At 38.7% G+C, this 24,922-nt stretch overlaps 2 protein-coding genes across 2 annotated transcripts in view; one reads left to right on the plus strand and one right to left on the minus strand.

Annotated features, from left to right (window-relative positions):
• Positions 1–6,015, plus strand: part of ano10a (anoctamin 10a) — a 44,934-nt gene extending 38,919 nt beyond the window's left edge. Inside the window, exon 14 of the mRNA XM_051721350.1 lies at positions 5,335–6,015. Coding sequence (XP_051577310.1) covers positions 5,335–5,361 — 27 coding nt within the window. The 3' untranslated portion in view covers positions 5,362–6,015. The remainder of the gene's footprint in view (positions 1–5,334) is intronic.
• Positions 6,016–10,090: 4,075 nt separating this feature from the next.
• snrka (SNF related kinase a) overlaps positions 10,091–24,922 on the minus strand; it is a 66,583-nt gene continuing 51,751 nt past the window's right edge. The window contains exons 4-6 of the mRNA XM_051721340.1: positions 20,019–20,231; positions 16,557–16,691; positions 10,091–14,031 (exon numbers count right to left, since the gene is read on the minus strand). Coding sequence (XP_051577300.1) covers positions 12,705–14,031; positions 16,557–16,691; positions 20,019–20,231 — 1,675 coding nt within the window. The 3' untranslated portion in view covers positions 10,091–12,704. The remainder of the gene's footprint in view (positions 14,032–16,556; positions 16,692–20,018; positions 20,232–24,922) is intronic.

The raw sequence follows: 24,922 nt of genomic DNA on the forward strand, positions 1-24,922 counted from the left end.
ATGAATCTAGACATAGTTAAGCCAAACCTGTCACAGGACAGATAGACTGAGGGTGCTTTCACACTTGGTTCGATTGCTTGGACTGAACCCCAGTTTGTTTCCTCCCCCTGCCCCGCTGGTCTCTGTCCACATAATATTATTTGGGTCCGAACCGTGGTCAGATTACGTCATCAATGTGAGTACAAGCGGCAGCTGTTTACTACTGTAACCAGGTAACAACTCAAGAAGACATCAGCTTGCCTGTGTTTAGTGAAGTATTTAAATTTGCGTTAAACGCAACTTGATTTACCACCATAACTTTACATGCACAGAACGACACATATGTTCATCTGCCAAGAATACATTGAATAGGCAATGATGTGATGAATGTTAGCATCTGTCTGCCACGAGCCCCCGGATGCATTGCAAGACATGTGAAGAATGTGAGCTGCTCTCTGAAGGGGATTTATTTGGACACAAGCAGGAATGAGAAATACATTATACCACAATAATTGAGATTGGGAGCCTTCAAAGACGCAAATTATACGTCATCGCAAGCGGCTCACTTCCACAATTTGGTACGATTGCATTCATATCAGCTGCGTACCATACTGGAGTTCACATGAACCGTTCCCCAGACCACCTTTTCAAGCGGACCCTGGTGCGGTTCGCAAGTGCACACCCGAGTTCGGAAAACAGTGTTCACATTATCCAAACGAACCGAACTTTGACATCATTCGAACCCGGGTGTGCACCATACAGTGCATCCAGAAAGTATTCACAGCGCTTCACTTTTTCCACATTTTGTTATGTTACAGCCTTATTCCAAAATGGATTAAATTCATTATTTTCCTCCAAATTCTACAAACAATACCCCATAATGACAACGTGAAAGAAGTTTGTTTGAAATCTTTGCAAATTTATTAAAAATAAATAAAAATCACATGTACATAAGTATTCACAGCCATTCACAGTGCATCCTGTTTCCACTGATCATCCTTGAGATGTTTCTACAAATTGACTGGAGTCGACCTGTGGTAAATTCAGTTGATTGGACATGATTTGGAAAGGCACACACACCTGTCTATATAAGGTACCACAGTTAACAGTGCATGTCAGAGCACAAACCAAGCCATGAAGTCCAAGGAACTGTCTGTAGACCTCCGAGACATGATTGTATCGAGGCACAGATCTGGGGAAGGGTACAGAAAAATTTCTGCAGCATTGAAGGTCCCAATGAGCACAGTGGCCTCCATCATCCGTAAATGGAAGAAGTTTGGAACCACCAGGACTCTTCCTAGAGCTGGCCGCCCGGCCAAACTGAGCGATCGGGGGAGAAGGGCCTTAGTCAGGGAGTTGACCAAGAACCTGATGGTCACTCTGACAGGGCTCCAGCATTTCTCTGTGGAGAGAGGAGAACCTTCCAGAAGAACAACCATCTCTGCAGCACTCCACCAATCAGGCCTGTATGGTAGAGTGGCCAGACGGAAGCCACTCCTCAGTAAAAGACACATGACAGCCTGCCTGGAGTTTGCCAAAAGGCACCTGAAGGACTCTCAGACCATGAGAAACAAAGATTGAACTCTTTGGCCTGAATGGCAAGTGTCATGCCTGGAGGAAATCAGGCATCGCTCATCACCTGGCCAATACCATCCCTACAGTGAAGCATGGTGGTGGCAGCATCATGCTGTGGGGATGTTTTTCAGCAGCAGGAACTGGGAGACTAGTCAGGATCGAGGGAAAGATGAATGCAGAAATGTACAGAGACATCCTTGATGAAAACCTGCTCCAGAGCGCTCTGGACCACAGACTGGGGCAAAGGTTCATCTTCCAACAGGACAACGACCCTAAGAACACAGCCAAGATAACAAAGGAGTGGCTACGGGACAACTCTGTGAATGTCCTTGAGTGGCCCAGCCAGAGCCCAGACTTGAACCTGATTGAACATCTCTGGAGAGATCTGAAAATGGCTGTGCACCGACGCTCCCCATCCAACCTGATGGAGCTTGAGAGGTCCTGCAAAGAAGAATGGGAGAAACTGCCCAAAAATAGGTATGCCAAGCTTGTAGCATCATACTTAAAAAGACTTGAGGCTGTAATTGATGCCAAAGGTGCTTCAACAAAGTATTGAGCAAAGGCTGTGAATACTTATGTACATGTGATTTTTTTTTTTTTTTTCGTTTTTTTATTTTTAATAAATTTGCAAAGATTTCAAACAAACTTCTTTCACGTTGTCATTATGGGGTATTGTTTGTAGAATTTTGAGGAAAATAATTAATTTAATCCATTTTGGAATAAGGCTGTAACATAACAAAATGTGGAAAAAGTGAAGCGCTGTGAATACTTTCCAGATGCACTGTATCTGCTAGTGTGAAAGCACCCTAAGAGACCTGACTTTGGTGTTAATCTATTTTGACAAAATGTGTAGTATCTACATTTTGCCTTTGCAGGGCAGTAAACTGTTTATACCGATTCATATATTTAAAAGTCAGAGTAACAAAAAAACATGGAGAAATGTAAAAATACAGAGCGGGGCTTGTCCCAAACAAGTCCAGACAAATAACTTTTTATTAAAACTGAGATAAGTCATTTAGGGTTACTTAGCAACATTCCATCTTGCCGCATTAATATAGAGTTCAACTGACCGGTAACAGATGTGTATATCAGCTTTTTTACAACGCCTTTTAAGGTGGCTCATCCAATCAGAATTTAGAGTTGGAACTATACACTTTAAAATATTAGTTTTACTTTTTTAAAGTTTTGTCACATAATTTGATACTGTTTTCACACTTATCATTCGTTATCAATAATCTTCTCTTTTGCTTTAAATCCATTTGAGTTCTACATAAAAAAAATTATAAATAATCAAATGAAATAAAGTACTTTTCATTTGTTAAGTATTTAATTCAGAGGATTAGCCAAAAGTAGGCATTGCTACATGACTATTTAATATACAAACCATTTTTGTTACATACAGTACAATTTATAAAAATTAAAATTTTTGGTCATGCTGCCCCCCTCTAATAGATGTGAAGCAGAGGATTCCACACAGCTATTCAGCCTCTTAATGATTCTTTGACCCTGAGATTACACCCGTATTTGATTGCATTTGTTAACATGAGTGATTGATAGTATGTTGGTGTTGCAGAAGCTTTAAAGCTTTTAAATCCCCCACTGCCGCCTCCTCACATAATCAATACTGACATGTCCAGTTAATTATCCCAGAATAACGATTAGGACCTCCCTCGAAATTCAATATTTGCTCCAGTTTGCTGCATACTGTAGAGCATATCAACCATGGTTGTTTAAACTTCAGCTCTCACTCTTGTTAATTCAAATTCAGCCCAGAGGAAGTAAAGGGAAGGATGTCTCCAGAGATGGGCTTCTTAAATCCAGGCTTCATGAGCATCCAAGAAAACTGTCTGTCTTTGTGAACAGAAATGTTGTTGTTTTAAGGAGAGGAGACTCATTTTGCGTATTAGATTATTTTAGAAGATAGACAGCACTGCTGGAAAAAAGTTTGGAATGATTGTCTTAAGTCGGAAATGTTCATAATTCATTATGAATTACCTAACAGGTTAATCGGATTGATGGAATATGCAAGATTTTACTATAATAACAAACGTTTTCCAAAGACATGGAAGTACTTCTATCTCTGTACTTGGTTGAATCTCATGAAACGTGTAAAGTACATTTCCAGGTGATTTTAGAAAGAAATAAGAAACTGTATTTTGTGTAAAGAAGCCTATATAGGAACATTGAGATGTGTTCAATGCTGATAAAAGAATCATCTTACAGTATTATTATAAAAAATGACTGTAACAGTAATGCGAATATATTAAGAATCACCATTATTAGAATCGGCACAATTATTTAATGAATTTTTTCTTGCACCACAGTCTAAGAGACTTCATATCTGGTGCTGGATAATAACCAATGTGCAGTTTTCTCAGAGGGGATCGGAGCTTGGACTCTGTGAATCCCACTACATGAACAGAATCACAGCATCAGCAATAGGGCTCCGGCCCTATTGATCTCTTTTGGATTGAAAAGTTAATTGCATCTAACACTTTTTCACTGAGAATGTAATTTGCTCTGGTTTGCTGCAGACAGTAAAATTAATTGATTAAATGAAACTCGGCACAGCCCAGAGTCTGTGAAGTGTGTGTGCCGCAGAGGAAAAGATCTGTTATGGGTGTATGGGTTCAATTTGATCATATTTTTCTTGATTTAGTAGCTTGCTTTGTTCTTATATTTTTAAAAGCTGCCAACATACTTTAGTGTAGATTTTAGTCCTATAATAGCAGTGTGTTTGCTCACTTCTGTCTCTGAAAGCACATTTGAGTGTCTAATATACTTGTTTTCTTTTGGTGTGCATTCAAAAATAATTTCCATGATTAATATTTTGTAGTGCTGTCAGTTGATTAATTTTTTTTAATCGCAATTAATCGTTTTTTTTTTTTTTTTTTTTTTGGTAGTTAATCGCGATTAATCGCAGATTTTGAAAGTGCTGAAATTTGACACTATATATATATATTTCTTTTCCTGTCAAAATTAATTTGTTTCCATCTTAGGAAAGAAAACAAAACAAGATATAACAATATCATGCTTTATTAACATTTTCCAAGCAAAGTCTTCTACAGTATTAAGATAGAAATGCACTAAAATCCTAAAAAAAGCACCAATTCAAGTAACATTAAACGTTTCCCAAAGTCTATGTGGGAGTTTGACTAATTGAAAGAACTAGTCTCCACATAGGTTGCATATTAATTGCAATGGGCATTAAACCTCTTAAACTCTCATCCTCCACAACGTTAGTCTCCTGGTAGACTGTGGCTATCCTTTTTGCTATTGCAATTGTGAAGCTGTGGTCATGATTCGTGCCAGGGCGTCAATGCCAGCGTCAAGCGGCACTTTGAACTCCACATGAAAAACACTTGCAGACAAAAACATCTCATTCTGCATTTTGGTGATAGTTAAGACTTGCCGTGCTTCTGCGGTCATTAAAGTATGCCTTACTTAGGCTGAAAAATGCTTGATTTCTGTCACAAGTTCCATCTGGGCTTGTTTTGTACAACAAATAGTGTTAAAAGGTCCTTTCTCCATCATTTGATCACTGACTCGGAAGCGCTGTTGTGTGTGTTGTGAAGTGTGCGTCAGTGTAATGACTCCTGGCAGACACATTACAAAGGATCCGCCCTTCCAACCAGTGTTTATGCTGGTTTATGCTGTATTAACGGTAAATGCGTTAATCGCAACTAAGAAAATTTAACGCGTTAAACTTTTAAATTAATCGCATACGTTAATGGGTTAATTCTGACAGCTCTAATATTTTTATCTTTTTTGTCTTTTCAGAAAATGCTGGAAGTCACGGAGACCTGAAATACTAATAAGTGGCATGTGACAACGACAGAAGAGGTGAAAAACATGAAAGTACATTACTCAAGGTGTGCACATACTGTACACTATAAAGTATTACTGACCTTAAATATGCACTCCTTGCCATGTTACTCTCAAAAAAACAAACTTCTGAATATGACACGTTTTATTATTATTATTATCTTTTCTTGGTATTGCATTTGAAGCATGCTTATATTATTTCATGATTTCTCAGTCATTATAACTGTATGATGAGAGATGGGTGGGAATGGGAATCCAATTGGTGCAGTGTTTGAGCTCAAGTGACTAGACTGTTTTTTGTTTTGCTAAATATATTGCATTATCACTGTCTGAATGTCTGAAGCTGTCTAAAATACATTTGTCTGTAAAGAATATGGTTAAAAGAAATTATTTATCAGATGTTGGGCCTGAAAGTACAAAACAGAAAGATGTGTTGTATTTTTTTCATTCTTTTTTGACAAATTGACAAATCGTTCACTTACAGTTCTACCAAAGATTTAGCAGTGCCTTTTAAATTCACTGTATTACATTTACCTGTTAAGGCTTTTGTTTACTGATGTCATGTTCACACAATGCTGTACTTGAAGATAAGCATATTCAATATTCTCTGCCTGAAAATAAACGTTTTAAATATTACAATAACATGTGTTTCTTGTCTTTGCCACATCTTTAAGAGATGCAAATGTTTGATTATGACTTTCAAAGGGTATATTCTGTAAAAAGGTTCACATGCTCTGGTATTTGAATTTATCTGTATACATGATAATCAGCATATTCTTAATACATAAACATTTCTTCTGAAAATAAGAACTGCATTTTTCTGGACAGTAATTTAAGTATCTCATTAGTTCTCATTCGTGTCTTTGACAACAGCACACGATGGCACAAAATGTAGGGCATGAGACTTTTGCGGTTTTAAATATTGTTTAAGAAAAACTCATGCTCATGCCACTGCCTTTATCTAGTAGCACCAAGGATGTTCCAACTAAGGTTTTTACATGGCACAGAATTCCTATTAATCCAGGCATATGCCAGCTGTCTCTTTTCTAGAAACCGGAATGTTGGGTTAATAAGTTTACATGACCCATATATAACCGACATTTCAGAAAATAACAGACTTTTCATGTGCTAACGCAGTCTGTAATAGCTTGACTTTTCTGCTATGTGTCTTAACACTCATGATTCCTTTTTGGAAATGGAAAGATGTACAGTAAATGAACAAAGGATATTCTGAATAAGGTGTTTTTATAACCGTGAATTATGAATAATACAGACATGCTGTATGCCAGCTCTCTTATTCAGGTTTCTAGAAACCACATAATAATAATCACAATGCATCCCAAATTGGAAAATAACCAAATACCAGTATTAATCATGGTTTGGGAGACAAAAGCCTCATGGGGACACTGTGTCTTTGCTCTCTAAGATGTTTCCTACAGTTGAGGATTGACCACACTGACAGTGTGACTAGCCTACTCAAGTCACACCAAAAGATTTGGTCTAATTAAGGAACAGCTTGTCACACTTTCTGACACTGAGGCTGTCTCAGCAGTTTCCAGAGACCATCGATGACACTGACAATATGCAGACTGTGTTTGTGTGCTCGCGAGGTGTTTGACCATTCAACGGATGCTGCACATGTACTTGGAGGGAAATGTGTATTTGAGACACCCTTGAAAAGCTCTTGGTTATTGGAGACACCTTGGCAGCACTAGTGGACAGTAAATCAGGAGAAATAGCTTTCAGCAGCTGGGGCTTGTGGGGAGCGGTACACTGTCATGATTAACTTCTTTCCACAAAGTGTCCAGTAAAACTCAAAAGTTTTATTTATTTATTTTTTTCATTGTACATAGAGCAAACAGACAAATATGTTTGCACAGAACACTTCATACATCTAACTCAATCTACCCACTGTAAGGATTAAGGAACTAAGCACATTTCCTCTTACCATTCTTTGCTTTTTAATACGACTTAAGTGAAATTATTGTTGTTCACTAGGGTGAACCTGAAAATAATAATAATAATAATTAATATATATATATATATAGAGAGAGAGAGAGAAGAAAAAGTATGTGAACCCTTTGTAATTAGCTGGTTTTCTGCATTAAGGTCATAAAATTTGATCCCATCTTCATAAGTCACAAATATAGACAAACACAAAGCTTAAGTTAACAACACACAAACAATTATAATCTTTCATGTCTTTATTGAACACATCCCATTAAACATTCACAATGCTGTGGAAAAATTAAGTGAACCCTTGGATTGAAAACTGGTCGATCCTCCTGTGGCAACAATAACCTCAACAAAGCGATTCCGGTAGCTGCGAATTAAGACCTGCTCAACGTTCAGAAGGAATTTTGTACCATTCTTCCATACAGAACTGCTTCAGCTCAACCATATTCTTAGGATGCCTGGTGTGAACGGCTCTCGAGGTCATTTCACAGCATCTCTATTGGGTTAAGGTCTGTGCTCTGACTGGGCCACCCCAAAAGGTGTTTTTTTTTTTTTTTTAAACCATTCTGTAGTGGATTTACTTTGATGTTTAAAGTCATTGTCCTGCTGCATCACCCAACTTCTACTGAGCGTCAGCTGGTGCACACCCTACAGCCCTGGCCACAGCACTAAATCGTCTCCATAAACTGTGGACAAATGAATATCTAAGCTCTTTGAGATAACTTTGTAACCCTTTCCAGCTTATTATGCAAAGCAACAATTCTTGATCGTAGGTCTTCTGAGATCTCTTTTTGTGAGGCATGGTCCACGTCAGCAGATGTTTCTTGTGAATAGCAAACTCAAAATGTTTGAGTGCTTTTTATAAGTCAAAGTAGCTCTAGCCCACACCTCCAATCTCATTTCATTAACTGGATGCCAGGTTTGCCAACTCCTGACTTTAATTAGCTTTTGTTGACATCATTACCCTAGGGGTTCACATACTTTTCCCAACCTACACTGTGAATGTTTGAATGATGTATTTAATATGTACAAGAACATAATAATGCTCAAAATAATGCATGTTATTAGTTAAAACAGATTGTGTTTGTTCAGTATTGTAACTTAGAAGGTCAGACCAGATTTTAAGACAAATTTACATAAATCCAGGTAATGCAAAAAGGGTTCAAATACTTTTTCTTGCCACTGTATGTATGTGTGTGTATAATATATATATATATATATATACACACACACACACACACACAGTGCCTTGCAAAAGTATTCAGACCCCTAACCAATTATCTCATATTACTGAATTAGAAATGGTGCAATGAAATTCAATTCTGTTTGATATTTTATTTTAAAACACTGGAACTCTAAATCAATTATTGTTAGGTGACATTGGTTTTATGTTGGGAAATATATCTTGCTTGCATAAGTATTCAACCCCTGTGCTGTGGAAGATGCCAGGTTACACAGATGAAAGAAATTGTCCTAATTACTTTACCATTGGCATCCACCTGTGAATCATTAAAGTTGCAATCACATTTTATGGATAAAAAACCCATTGTTGAAGGATCATTAGTCAGGCTGTGAATCTGAAGGAAAATGAAGACCAAAGAGCATTCCACAGAAGTTAAAGTAATAAAAATGCATAGATTAGGGAAAGGGTACAAAATAATATCAAAATGTTTGGATATCCCAGTGAGCACGGTTGGATCAATAATCAGGAAGTGGAAGTTGCACCACACCACCCAGGCACTGCCAAGAAAAGGCCGTCCCTCAAAAGTCAGCACTCTAACAAGACAGAGACTTGTGAGAGAAGCCACAGAGAGGCCAACAGTTACTTTGAAGGAGCTACAGAGTTCAGTGGCTGGGAGTGGAGTAATGGTGCACCAGTCAACCATATCAAGAGCACTGCATAACGCTTGCCTGTATGGGAGGTGGCAAGAAAGAAGCCGTTACTCAAAAAGTTACCACCTGAAAGGATGTGAGTGACCCAGCTGCGATGTGGGAGAAGGTTTTGTGGTCAGATGAGACCAAGATGGAACTTTTTGGCCAAAACTCAAAGTACAATGTGTGGCGCAAACCTAACACTTCCTATGCCTCAAGACACACCATCCCTACAGTGAAGTATGGTGGTGGCAGCATCATGCTGTGGGAATGCTTCTCATCAGCAGGGACTGGGCATCTTGTTCGAACTGAAGGAAGAATGGATGGAGCAAAATATAGGGAAATACTGCAAGAGAACCTGCTGCAGTCTGCTAAAAAACTGAAGCTTGGGAGGAAATTCACCTTTAAGATGACAATGATCCCAAGCACAAGGCCAAAGCAACATTGGAATGGCTCAAGAACAAAAAGATAAATGTCCTACAGTGGCCCAGTCAAAGTCCTGATCTCAGTCCTATTGAGAATCTCTGGCACTACTTGAAAATTGCAGTCCACAAGCATCACACAACCAACCTGAACAACCTGGAGCAAATCTGCCAAGAAGAATGGGCTAAAATCACTTTGTCACTGTGTGCAAAGCTGGTACATATGTACCCCAAAAGACTTAAAGCAGTTATTGCAGCAAAAAGTGGCTCGACCAAATATTAATGTGTGTTAACTTTTACAAGCAAGATATTTAAGTTTTTTATTTTTCATAAAAAATATTTCCCAATAAAGTCACCTTACAATAATTGATTTTGAGTTTGTGTTTTAAAATAAAATATCAATCAAAATGAAATTTCAGTGTACCATTTGTAATTCGGTAATAAGACAGAATTGGTCAGGGGACTGAATACTTTTGCAAGGCACTGTATATATAAAATATTTTCTAGATTTTTATATTTTACATTAAGAAATTAAGCCTATTTTAGGACCATTTAGATTATTATTCCCAATGGGGATGTGTAGAGGGGATGCTCATTACTGTAATGCATTTTTTTTTTTTTAAAGAAAATTATTAAGTTTAATAAAAGGCATAAATCAGCCTACATAACTTTCAATTAAGTTCTGATCATTCATTTTGTGCAAACATTTTGCGCTAACAGTACGATAACCCCCCATTAAATAAAAAGACAAAAGTCAAGGTTTAAAGACAAATTTCACATTTAATTTTGAACATCACCATAGCTATATGTAACTTTAAAGGACAAGTTTCAGCAACAGAACATTTATTCATTTTGCTTCTTCAAAGTTGTTTTTTTTCTTTCTTTTGACGTCAGTACATGGTTTGGTCCTGTAACGTTTTGTGGTGGTTCTTTTCCTCTGAATGTACATGGATCAATAATGTCAAATGCACAACACATGCACATGTCGTTTAGTTGTTTACATTAGGGAAGGACAAAGTCAGAGACGGACATTATGCATATAGCACTATTTTCTTTTCAACCTCCCTTGCTCTGTATGACACTCATATCTAATAAGGCTATATTACAGCTATGAACAAGTCCAAGTCCAACACTGCATTTCTAAGAATAGAGCACCATATGTACACCTATATTTACAGACTTTATTCTTAAAACAAAAAGACAAAACAAACAGAAATACTTAAGATAAATTTTCGGTCAAGTGAGACATTTAAAGGATGTACAGGTTTGAAATATAAAAACGAAAAATTATATTTACATATAGCTGCAACTTATAGCTTAGCTTATTGCAAATGCCCTTAAAATATCTCACACCCAATTTCGGTTCACTCTCACAGTTCTGCAGAGCTTTGACTTCTTTCTATACCAGGTCATGGTCACCCAATGGCTAACTCTTAATGCCATATTTCCTGAAAAAGTGGCCATGCACTCAGTGTAAGATATACCATTTATTCATCCATTATGAGGTGGCTAGGTGACAAAATTGCCCTGTTTGATCCCAACTGGAAGTCAACATAAGGCCTGCACCCAACACAGCATAAAACAGCAGTCCTTTCAAAAAATAAACTTTTAAAAATATATGTACATACTTATATAAACAGCCCCTAAGGCCAGTCCTTTCTGAGACTGGTACATACAGTAACTCAATGCTGAACAGCACAAGAACAACAGGGGTGAGTGAGACTGAAAGTCCTTAATGACAAAGTCATTTATCTATTTAAATTCTGTATTTTAAAAATGACATTGAAAAAAAAATAGCTACTGGCTCAACGGTTCTCATTAATCTTAAAAACATTCAGTACTACAAAGGCCTGATGGTGTACGTAGGTTTGATTTAACTCTAGCAGAAACAGCATTCTAATTATCCCCGCTCTGATTTGTTTGTTCACAGTATTCTAATTGTAGACTATACTTTGTAGACTACACTTACACAATAGTGCAATGGTAATTTTATCATTTAACAAAAACTATGAACACATTTAGATCTGGGTATAAAAACAGTGCTCTCTGGGATGCAAATTTGGCAAACAATATTACTTAGTAGGGCATTTCACAGAGGGGGTTACCAAATTAATCAGCTTTAACTTGTATAAATTGCACTTAAACCTCCAAAAATATTTCCTTAAATTCACACAATTAAAACACAACTGGTGTGGTGTGAATCATGAATTTGGTGAACGTGTGACAATATAATTCAAACAAAACAATTAAACGTCCAAGTTATCTGGGTTATCCTGTAAACCCCTTTAAGGAAATTATCTATTAAGAACTTCACTTGCAAATTAATTGCAACTGATTGTCAGTAACCTCAAAAGTTTAGTTAAACTGAAAATGTATTAACAATGAAATTGTGAATAAAAAACAGATTGTGTGCAAAATGGTACTTTAGTTTAAGACTCATCAAAGAGCACTGTGAATTAAACAAGGTTGGTTCTTTACTCTCACTATTGCTTTTACTGTATTACCATTCAAACTGTCTCTTTACAATGATAATGACACTTTTAATTTACAAAACCAGTAGCAATACTTATATTTAGGTTGAGACTTGTTAAGTGCTTGTTTTATGAATTGCCATGTTCTGCTCTATCATAAGTTTGGCCTTAATTTAAATATCTGACTTTATTAAAGGTAATTTTATTGTACATAAACAGTTGCCACAACTCTTCTTGATTGATTGGGCTGTCAAAACCATGGAATTCACTGTAAGAGCAATTAATTTAGAGGGCTATAAAAGCAAAATAAACAAGACTTTACAATGGATATTGAATTAAAGTGTAATGGGGCAAAAGAAAAAAAAAAGAAAAAAGAAGAAAGGATAGCAGCGTGCACTTCATTAAAAACAAATGGGTCCAAGAGTAGAAACTTAATAAATAAGTTGTAAGAATGATTAAGACAACATAGAAGGCAGGTTTAAAGGTCAGGTTGGGGTTAGAGAGAGGTCACATACAGCTACTGATGGAGTACTCAAGTCATAGTTATGCTACAAATGTGGCAATAGGAACAAACCACTCTAAGAACCAACCATGTGATGCACCATCATATGACCTGACAGCAGCTGGCCTGGGCTGAGGCACAGAGCAGTCCGTCCCTAGGGCTTCGCTGGATGTTCACGGAGAGGGTCTTTTCACACAGAGGTAGCTGGAGAACACTATTTTTCAAGTTCAGGTTATTCTCCTTGACCAGGCCAAGTTCATTTAGCATGACTGCTGTTTGGTCTGGATAATGCTCCATTGTCCCAACACCACCATTCAAGGCAGGGTTGATCACTTTGTCTAGACTGCTGTTGGATCCAATGCACATCTTCCAGGAGGATTTCTCCTGGACTTTAATGCTGGACAGGCTCTGAGGATCAAGGATGAATCGTCCTCCTCCCCCTCCTCCAGAGCTGCGATGCTGAAACTGAGAACTCAAGCAGAGACCCATGAGCTTGAGACTTTCTACCAGCTCCCCTGCACTCCGAGTTGCACTACGCGTTGAGCCAGATGAAACGTTGTTGCTACGGGAACAACTGGAAGGGCCACCCTGTCCTTTTGTTCCTCCACCACCTTCCCCACCCCCTCCGGTACTACCACTATTCCCTCCTCCTCCTGGAGGACTGCCCTTGTCTGGTCCTGAGTTACCCTCCCCAGGTGGTTTACTCTGTCCTCCACTGCTACCACCCCCATTGCCCCCCGAGTTTCCAGGTGGACCCTCACTACTGTCCCTGCGGTTCCAGCTGTAGGTGAACCCCGTGTCTTTGTCTAGACGCCGAAGGTGACTCTCCGAATCGTCATCGCTGGTCTCTGAGCTAGAGCAGCTTGAACCACGGCCCTGACTCTTGCGCCGGTGGTAGCGCTTTTGGGCCGTACCAGGAGATGCCATGTTCATCTTCAACCGGCTAAGCTTGGGCGGAAGACTCTCATCCATGTCGAAGTCATCATCTGATTCGCCTTCCTCTTCGAAGATCTGATTGAGCACCGGGGCACTCTTGCGAGATGTAAGCCGGTTGGTGATGGACAGTGGTTTGCGCCGCAGCACCACTTGGGTGGGTAGTGGTGAAGGCTCCTGTTCTTCCTCCTCCTCCTCATCCTCTTCAACTCGAAAAAGGCAGGTTCGTTGCTTGGCTGAAGTGGACGCAAGAGGTGCCATGACCCCGGTCTTGAGGGGGTTTGATGGTAGAGTGGTAGTTGCAGTAGAGCTGCAAGAGGCTTCACTGGCATCCTCTCTTCGGCCCAATTCCATAAGCCCCTTATTTCGGTGACCATTCAGCAAGTTCTCTGCACTGCGAGCTGGAGACTGAGGACCCCCGGCATGAGAGATGGACGAAGATGCTAAGCTGTCCTCAATGTCCTGATGCATGTCGATTTTGGTCGGCCATGACTGCCTGCAAAAAGAAAAGGACATAGGCTTTGATATAAGTAACCTTTTCCAGACATGAAGCAGGCTACTGAAAACAAAGAACAATGACAGTTTCTCCCTTAAACAGAAACAGGGCATGCTCCCTCAAAGTCAAAAGTAAAGGTGGACATTGCCATACAATTTTTAAAAGACAGAAGCTTTGGAGATTGCCTTATAAAAACAAACCAAACATTCATGCTAGAGAAAGCCCTTGACAAAAGCCAGACTTGCTTCTCATGCCAAGCATTCAACAAAGGAACATGGCAATTCACAAGATAATTCAGACCTGATGCTGCACCTTGCCTTTAATGTACCAACTTGTATCCTTTGCTACATGCTGGGATATCATTTACACAATATGTGCACTTTCTTGTAAGTCACTATGGAAAGAAATAACCTGTCAAGAAGATACATTAGACTGTTGAAGCAGAGCTAATCAGTGGAACAGAGCTCTGGCACATCCTACCTGGTTGTCATAACTATACTAACACTCCATAACACTCCATGTTGATATAACGACAAGCCAAATAGTGAAACAATATGAATAACAATGCAAACACAAAATGTTTTTGTTAAAGCCACATTTATGTTTTTTTCTTCTTCTGCCAGAGACCAGAATTTCTCAGCAACAAAATATTAAACTTGTTTCAAGCTTGGGAAAATACTGCCCAAGGAAGCCTGTTTATTGTATGTTTCTGTTATTAGTGTGACACTTGATACTATCTCTGGTATAATTTGTCTAATTTATGAAATTACAGGTGTGTTTATAAGTTTGTTGAGAAAGACACTAAAACATCAAGTGTGGGAATTCCTGCATAACATTAGCAAGATATAACAGTCATCCCTTTTACAGCAAAATAATTTTCCAGTCAGAATTTCTTCCCTATATTCAGAAAAATGTTGGACTACAATTCTGAGTATATAAGGTAGAATATAAACAATTCCTGAAATATATACATCTTCTATCTACAGAGGGCACACTAAAGTGAATCCACCTTTTCCTGAACATTAAAGTGCTACACGATTCATAATGGATGCCCGTTTTTGTTTTCCGGTCTCCAGTGTTTTCACTCGCACCGACATATATTCTTAGTGGATAATGTGATGTTTAGCATATTAAATTTGTAAAAATGGTCAAAAAAAGATTTCATGGCCCTCACATGATCCTGTGACTCATTGAACATTGACAGACGGTAAATACAATGACTTTATGAGCCTGAGGAATCTTTCCTCTCTTCCCCTTCCTACACCTTTCTCTCCTACTTCTCTTTGCCACCACATTCTCTAATTTCTACCAATTCTTGCTCCTCTCAGAAAACATCTGCAGCCTCACTGCTTTTCTAGGTCAGTCCAAACCAATTTTTAGCCTCATCTCTTAAACACATTTGTCACCCGGTACAGGGCTCAGAGGATGTGCTGGAAGTCCACACACACCACTAAGGGCAGACAGGGATCCTGACATCAAGCAGAACTGGCCCCTCATGGGCTCGGATAGTGAATCCGGCCCCTCTTCAAGCACTGTTTTTATTCCTGTTACATATGTCAATATAGGGCAGACTGAACTGAGACAACTACAAAATTTGACAACTAAACTAAGAGAAGTAGTGTAAAGGTAGACCAACAATATATTAAGTGGCTACAATGCCTTTTAGATAGAACAGAATCGTAAGAATAACAAAAAGACATTAATAAATTAATTTACTTCTTTCAACCAACCGCTGAACTGCACATACAGGATTTTGGGTTATCACTGACAGTGAAGAGTAACTCAGTAAACAGGATATAACACAAACATTGGACCTTCCTACCTCTGGATAATGCCTAAGAAAGGCATTTCAGGTTTTGGACAAATCAGGTTTTGGATAAATCAGGTTTTGGACATAACCATTGCTCCTCAATTGGGAGTTTGGCAATCGTTAAATATTTTTGTTGGTACTTGTGTTTTGTCTGATTTGCGATGGCCTGCACCAATTAATTCCTTGGCAAATAAAATTATTCTTGTCCTAAATTCCTCTAAATTAAACCAATTTTGCAAAGGTCTTATTTATGTTAACAATCCACTGTCTGACCTTTCTAGAAGAATAAATCTAATTTAAAGCTGAATAACTAAAGACATTCCAATGGGTGACCATGGAATAATGCTCTAAAACTAGTTTATTTCAGAAGAGATTAATGTTCTGAACTCCTGCTAAGAGAGATCTTAACATTCTTTACAACATGGCATCACAGTGCTTTCCTCTCCAATTTTACTTTCTATTCTGCCCTTAAGTCATAATGTTAGCAAGTGGCTTGACACAACAAACCAATTGGGTGAAATTGAGAATGTTTAGTTATCCAAAAACTAACAGTGATTTTTGCATTTTGTCTTTTGCACCAAAACTAAGAAACCTAGGAGGGCTTATCAATCCATAACTATGCAGGATTCTCATCAAGACAAGACGAGTGTCCACATGAAACACAGAGACTGAGTAAACTGCACAGGGGACTGGAGCCCTGGGGGGACAGCCATACCTGAAGTGGGCCTTGATGTTACTGGGGCTGGAAGAACGAGGTTGCACCTCCTTCTCCTGCTTTTCCCTCAGGATCCGTTCAGCCAGCAGGAAGTAAGTAGCAGTGATGTGGTTATACTTGTTTGTCTCCAGGGCTCTAAAGAGAGAGCAAAGAGAATGGACAAGTGAGGAGTAGATACAGACAGTGTGAGAGAAACCTGCAAATCAATGCGTGAACAAGAGTTCAAGGTTTGGCTGTTTGGCAATGCCCAGTTAGCTGGCAGATGCCATAACTATACTATTTTTCTCCCTTGACGGCCATTCAAAAGTAGCTGTGCATTCTGTGATTTTTTTGCAAGCAACATGTAAAATCACAAATATTTAATTACAGTAAATTAATTAAATATAGATGTTTTGCCACTGACAATTTTTTTGGACGGCTCTTTAAAAAGCATGAATAGCTCAGGATAGTTACTAGTAAATGGCTTAAAGCTGTGCCTGTTCTTGTGGTGCAATCAGTCAATTAGTGTTGTCATGATGTCATTTACCTGTGGTTTGAAAGTGACAAGTTACGTGGCATTTAGAGCTCAGTTGATTGGCTCAAAAAACAAACACACACAAAAAAAAAAAAAAAAAAAACCCTGGCTGCAGAACTGATTGCCCATGAGCAAAATGTTTAGATTTCAAATCACGTACTTCCAGGGGGTCATGCTCCAGAAGAGCCAGTACCTTTGAGATGGGAATGCAAATGGATAGCTTTCTCAGAGTATTATAGACCTCCTTGAACTACAGAACCAAGTGGCCTCTATCAGCTCAAAAGGTCTTGATCAGTATATTGCCCTACACTGTGAAAACTTAAGACTAAAATAGGCATGAAGAATCATCTACTGGCTCATTACAAGTAGGACATTCTGCAGTTAACTTATCAAGATGGTTAGTCTGGGCATTTTAGCCGAGACTACACTGCTTCCTCAGGGATTACATGCTACCAATTGAACAAATGAGGTCTCAGAGGCCACAAAATCATGCAGCGATAATAATCTTTTGGAAAGGCTTGAATCCACTGTTGTGGCTTGTGTTCAGGGCCCAGGAGTCCAATTCTATTATTTCAGAGCTCTTAGGAGTAGAGTAGTGCCACAAATCTGTTTTATTTAGCTTCCACCTCCTTGTGTGTGAAACAAGGAAATTGTGAGTATTTTGGAAATGAAAGAATGAGACTTGTACGTGGGATTTTAATTCAATCATACTATCACAGGACACTAGGGATGCTCCAATCGATCGGCCACCGATCGGTATCAGACGATAATCACATCCTATGACTCGATTGGTAATCGGTAATTTGGCCAATCGCATAAACCATGTTGCAAAAGATGCGCGGCTCCTTTAAGACTTGAGCAGCAGTCATGACATCACAGAATGTGGGGAATACTGGCATAGTGCTGTAAGACAACAAACTTGATTCAGCAGTTAAGAACGATGCAGTGGGAGAGGTATGACGAATATGAAAAGCTTGTGTACTGTACTGTTAATGGGGCGTTTCACACGTGACAAGGCAAAGGGAAAACAGCACGAGCTGTGAAATGGTTCTTATTATCGTTCATGGCGGCAGCTTCTCAGTCTCCACCAGGCATATGCATCTCAGTAATGACGCGAGTTACAAGATGTGGTGTAGTTCAAACATCTCTATTAAATATCTCCCGATTAAACGGCATTAACAACAGTAGCACCCGTAGAGTCCAGAAACATGCACTCATTCTCCGCTTTCCTTTCATCTCTTGCCCTCATGAGAGAGCGCGTGTTCCCCTCATTGAAGTTCCAGAAGCAACAAGTGAAAAATTAACTATTAATATAGCCATTCAACTAAATGAAAAGGCAGGGAAGGAATATATATTTAAATTTAATAATTCTTTATAAAATATTGAGATGCCATAATATAATGTATTAAATATAATGCAAAAATAAAATAAGGAATAATAATAATTATATGAAATAATGACAATGAATCAATAACCAAAAATGTCACATTAAGTTTAATTGCACCTGAGTTATCAGTTTGTCTTCACATTTAACTTTTTAAACTTTTTTTTGTCAGCAAAATCTAGGCAAAGTAATATTACTGGGAGGAGGAAAATTCTATTAATTGTGACAGTGTGCAGAAAGCTTACACATAGCCAGTTATGACAGAGATCCTGATAAAAGGTTAAATTATCGGTATTGGGATCGTATCGGCTGATCAGGTGACAAGAAGATCGGTGATCGGTTTCGGCTGAAAAAACCTGATCGGAGCATCCCTACAGGACACCTTCTCCTGAGGGTTCCTTTGAGGCGGGTTGACTGCATTTTCTCACAGTGGGGTTCCCCAGCTGCCGGAGAGTGCTATCAAAGACAGAGAGGAGTGACTGATGGGTTCTTTGAACTGAATCTCACTACAAGACTGTACAGCAGGAGTCTACAGCACTGTGTCCATTTCATGCTCCACTGACACTGAGATGAACTTATTTTTTTCAGCACTTATGAAAAATGGTATTTGTACTGATGTGAAAAAATAAAAGCCATGTAATCATTTCTATGTGACAGTTCATAATAGGCTACATGGAGGTTTCCGGCAGCTTGCTTCCTCACTAAATTCATCTTGAGCACTATGAGTGAAGGACTAGCTTTTCGTCAGAATTCAATATTGCTACAGAAGACATGGATAAAACCACTTGAGTCGTATAAATTACCTTTATGTCTTTCTTGGAGCTTGAAAGTCACTGGCATTGTATAAATATAAACATATCATATCTTTTAGAAAATATCTTTGTTTGTGTTCCACAGAAGATAGAAAGTCATAGGAGTTTGAGATGGCATAAGGGTGAGTAAATGATAAGAGAATTATAATTTTGGGGTGAACTATTCCTTTAACTAATGTGCCAAGCAAAACTATCTTCAAACCGACAGAGAAAACTGCCTGTAGATGACAGTTAAGGCTAATGCTAGCCCCTTAACATACTTTAATGCATAATGAATTACGTTCTGACACATTTCAGAATGCAACAATTTGTGATATCGAGATTGCATTCACATAATTGCATAGAGTATGTTTCAGGCCTAAGATGTTAGCTAAGACTTATCACTAGACAAGAGTATCACTAAAGCTGGAGTAAAACCACTACAACATTCCTTATGGTTTGTTACAACATGCTATGAATGTTGTCTCCAGCTACTGATTTTCAAGCAAAGAGCTTTGACAGTCTGAACAACAAAAGCTTGAAACTGATTACATGGAAACATGGAGACACTGCCCTTTATAACTCAGTCTTTCATTTCGAGACAGTTCTTCTTAAAGAAAACAAAATAATGACAGACGGGTACTTGAAAGCTTCTTCTGTGGAAAATGATGTGCATTAGCCTGAGGACATCAGAGGTTGAGCTTCTTTAAATTTGTATTGATTCAACTAATGTGTTAACTAATGTGCAATTATGGCTCATGGTTATGTCTTACTCGATGATGGCTTCTCTATCTGCGATATCTCCCAGGACCATGCGTTGGATGATGCTGTTGTGTTCTTCTTCAGACAGGTTCTTGTGGGACACCAGTGGGGTGTTGTACTTGGTGGCAGGAGATGGATCCACCCCTTGAAGCCACGCATGACTCTCAATCTCTTCCAGTGATGCTCGCCTCTTTGGATCCCTTTGAAGCATCCGGTTTATTAGGCTGAAAAACAGAGAGAGAAGAAGGATGCCCATCAGAAACATCTTGAAAATGTGAGCCTAGTTCAAGACACTATTTAGGCCTTAACCCTGGGCTGTGTTATGGCAATATAGGTGAATCTCTTCTGATAACTCAGAATTAGCTCAGGACTACTATCATATTGACTATCAGCTATATATATATATATATATATAATTATCCGTAACAGCCAAAATTTCTATAACGGTGCATTTTCAGTAGACATTGTGTTAATGAACTTTTAAATAAATACTGCATACTACATCATTAAAAGTCTTGAAAGCACTCAACAGCTCAAGTACTTAATCTTTTGCCTAACTCGACTGGTAATGTCCTTGCTGTCACTCAAACAACAGAAGAGCTAGGCAAAAGGTGTGGATGTGGTCCACATTATTTCTGTTATGGTCAGTTTCTTTTCAAACAGAAGAACCCTACAGAAAAGCAGCAGCCACAGAGGAACATCCTATCATTAGCTAAAGAGAAGCCAATAACACTTGTGTTAGTTGAGGGAAAATGACTTGAGTTGCTGTTGCTGTGAACCTAAACTGAAACTAAGTTCGACCAGGGTGCATCAGCATTCAGTGCACGCACGCAGCAAAATTACAGCCCAACCACCATGAAAGAGCAGTGGAGACTCAGCGGGCTTACAGCGGCAGCCTGAAAATCATCACCACTGAGCCACTAAAGCGACCAGCCTGCTCTAGCTATTATCTGCAAGCAAGAAATTTGTTAAGGCAGGCAGAAAATAAATAGATATGAGAACTGGCAAAAGAATAAGCCTGTTTGTCTCCTCCTCTTGACTATGCTGCCAGACTCTTATCAGCAGACAGTAGCCTATATGTGAAATTTCCATTACGTAGGGTTGGGAATTGAGAGCCAGTCCTTATTCCGAACCGGCTCCATTTCTAAGAAATACTAGAACCAAGGGCTGCACAATTATTCCAATAATAGGCATCATAATTGCTGATTGTTTCCCTTGATATTGTAATTGCAGTTTATAATTTATATTAAATGGAATTTACATAAAAAATATTTATTTATTTAAACAAGTATTTTGCACATCTTATTTTCAGCGCAACTCTTATTTTCTTTTCGGCTATGCATGCGAATCAATCAAATTTCAAGCACTGAATCATTGTGATTGATTGTTTTCTGCGATTAAAAAATTGTGTAATCATGCTTTTTTTGTGGTAAACATGCCACTTAGGGACTGTCTTTGTTGTGGGAAAATTCCTTTGAACATTTTTGCATAGATTTGATGCACAAGACATGCCTTACAAAAAAGAACAAGGTACAGCCTAGGTTTAGGAGAGATAATGGCAGCTAGACAGTGCTAAAAGTTGCTAGATATTAATGGGTAAAAATATGAACGGGAACAAATAGGGCTGGGTGACATGGCCAAAAATAATGATCACGATATTTTTTTCATATCATTCGATATCGGTATTTATCACAATGTACATTTCATACCATGAATGGGGGCGGAACTGCATTCCACATGTTTCTTTGACCTCAAGAATGAATTAAACATAACTTGTTTGTTTACAAGTATACTCCAGAGGGCGAGCTACCTTTAAATTGTACTCTGTTTAGGATTTAATCCTACATAAGTTGTGTGACCTCTTTTTGATTAAATTTAGCCAATTTCATAATTTTCAACTGACGTTCGACTCCACTGAAAGACTTTGTCTCCACACTCCAGCTCAGTAGGTGGCGTAATGCACCAAATGCCAGCCACTAATAAACAAAAAAAGAAGAAAAAACACTTTCTTGGGTCGTGTCTAGAAGGTAACCCCCCCCAGTTACCTAAAGTCTCGCGAGAGCATGGTGTTGATGTCGGAGTTGTTGTTGAGTTCAGTCGATAGCTGTGTTGCATTGTCAGTGCTGTCTTGTTCGGTACACATCGATACACAAATTAGCCGGCTAGCCGCTAGCTAGCAGCTACTGAGCCTCATTGCTGGTTTCCATGACAGCAGGGCTGCCTGTTAATACTTCAGAACAGGCTGATATTAATGACTGTGATTCAGTCAACTAGTTGTGTGCATTACTTTGCCACACTGCTTGAGTTTTTAGCGACACATACCTAATTCGATTGTCTAGATGTAGAACATATGCTAAATATAGAAAATTACGTTTATCATCGATATACATTTTTTTTTTATAAATATCGATATTGTTTTATCGCCCAGCCCTAGGTTCAAAATATTTCAGATTTGTTATTACTGTTCTGTTCAAATCTAAAACCATCACAAACAGGCTGCCGAGGATAGTAAAAGCAATAAGAATTGTTTCCAAACATAGTCCATTCTTAAAACTGAAAAAAATTACAGAAAGAATCGTTAATGTAATTATTAAGGAACTGGAATCATTAGGTAGAAACGGAATTGGAACCAGAATCCCGTCCCTACCATTATAGTGGCGAAAATGGGATTTGGAACAGCAGGATGCTTTTAGAACAGAACTGAAGTAATTAAAGCCACCATTTTTCCCTGTCGACAATTTGATAGGGGACAAGACTGCAGGCTGTTGTGATGACGTTTCCTCTCCAGGGTCTCAGAAATAACCACAGTCATTGGCCATTTTGGCAACAGCAGCTGTCATTAGGGTAACATAATAAGACTGTAATTATCAAAGACTGTGGGACAAAGTAATGGCGTCCAGATGTAACCTTCCGATGTCAACATAAAAAGTCCTGAAGAACTATATACTGCATCTGACATATCAACGGCTGGGTCTAAATTATGTCTCGGTATTCCAGTCATCAAGGAATGGCTGCTTGAGTATATTAATATGCTTCTGAAAATTTTAAAAGGTGAAGTGTTTTTGTTATATTTCTCCTATACCAGATGAATGTGAGAACTAAGTATAAGCTATTCGTAGGTTGATTTCCCTGAAGGCTAGGGTATAGCCTTTTCATTTTTCCATGTGCTGTTATGTCTTGCGCATGATCGAGTGTTCTTGCCTTTTAAAGTATACAAATTCTGACTGCTTTAGAAATCTTTGCACTCACACTCCTGGCTCTTTATGGCAACTGAGGAAACATACTTGAGCCTCCAAAACAACATCTGTCACTAGGAAAAAGGACATCACTTAGATGCATAGCCAGTTATTTACTTTCAATCCACGGCTGTTTTTAACACGTTCGGCCATGAAATATTCATGCTATGGTAGAGCTTTCAATTTCTGCACTCCACATTAAAAAACAGCTTCAGCTGCAGGAAGAAGAGGCTTTAGGGCTTTATCTAAAACACATTTATTTCTTTTCTGTATGGATTTATGTCCCTCCTGCAATCTAGGAATGACGCCTGAGGTAACAGCTAACTTAGTCCTCGGCCAGTTGCAGAGGACCATTTTATTGCGTAAATTATTCTAATCAACAGAAGACAATCCAAGATTTCACGACAGTTCAGGGTTTTAGCTGCTTGATGTTGGTGAGGTGGAGGGCCGTCTCTCAGCTCAATAGCTTGAATTTCACATGCAAATGAAATGTGTGAAAATAGAGGTAGTTGTTTAAAGAGAGTGAGAATATTACGCAGGAACAACCATTTTGGAATGCTTGTGCTCTTCCTGAAGTTTCCGAGGACAACAAAAACAAGACAACATTCAGTACACAAGTGTAGGCTGAACATTAGCTCTAGGTCTATTTTTTGTGTCGTCTAATCTGAGAAAAGGACGCGGCTGAAATTCACAGGAAATTAATTCAACACCCCCCCCCTCAGGAATGCAAGAATTGGAGGCAAAAAGTGACAGAACGATGATTAATTATTCACTATGCTGATGACTGACATGTGAAACATGGCAGATGGATGCACAGCAATGTTGATGAGCCAACCACTGGCTTGTACATGAATTAACCACATGGTGTGTTGCATTGCTTATCAAATTCATGTGATTCTGCAGCGCAGAGAGAGATGGCAATCTGGCAGCCATCACAGGTGTACGGAGAGGGTTGAATCAGACAGCTGGCTGTATTTTGAGCCACAGTACATCCTGACAGAGCTTACAGACCAGACTGCGCCTCCAGCCTGTGTCTTGTCCACTGGAAGTTTACACAACACAGACCAAACTAAACAGAAACGGAAAGTGGCACTGCGGGAGGAATTTGCAAAAGTGGTTAGAAGCAAAGCAGGGCACTCCCTGATGAGAAAAGATATTCAGACAATATAACACACAAACACACACAAACTACACACATCACCTCTAAAAGCAAGTTCCATTATTTACTGAAAAGTAGATGTGTGTGGTTTATGCAAAACAATGTAATTGGACTTACTTTAAATTAGGGTTGGGTTAAAAAATGGATTTTCAGATGCATTGCTATCTGCATGTAAACAATCTCAACATCTATTCTTAAATCAATAAATCGATCATATACTCCATGCGCAACCCTGTGTGCAATATGTGAGTAAATTACTCACATATGTGATCAAATTTCACCCATTGCAACTTAAAATGACTGAATTGCCATTGGCTGGTAAATTTACAATTGAAACTTTGTAATGCAGCATTTTCGTGTTACTGTCTCCTTAAGATGAATCGCTTGTGACGTATCCCTCCTCACTTTGTAAGTCGTTTTGGATAAAAGCATCTGCTAAATGAATAAATGTAAAATGTAAACATTTTATTTTCAGATTTCACTCACCAGTGTTTGAGTAGAATAGGGGCGAAGAAGTTCA

Source organism: Myxocyprinus asiaticus, chromosome 16 (assembly GCF_019703515.2).
Source record: "Myxocyprinus asiaticus isolate MX2 ecotype Aquarium Trade chromosome 16, UBuf_Myxa_2, whole genome shotgun sequence".
Taxonomy (NCBI): domain Eukaryota; kingdom Metazoa; phylum Chordata; class Actinopteri; order Cypriniformes; family Catostomidae; genus Myxocyprinus; species Myxocyprinus asiaticus.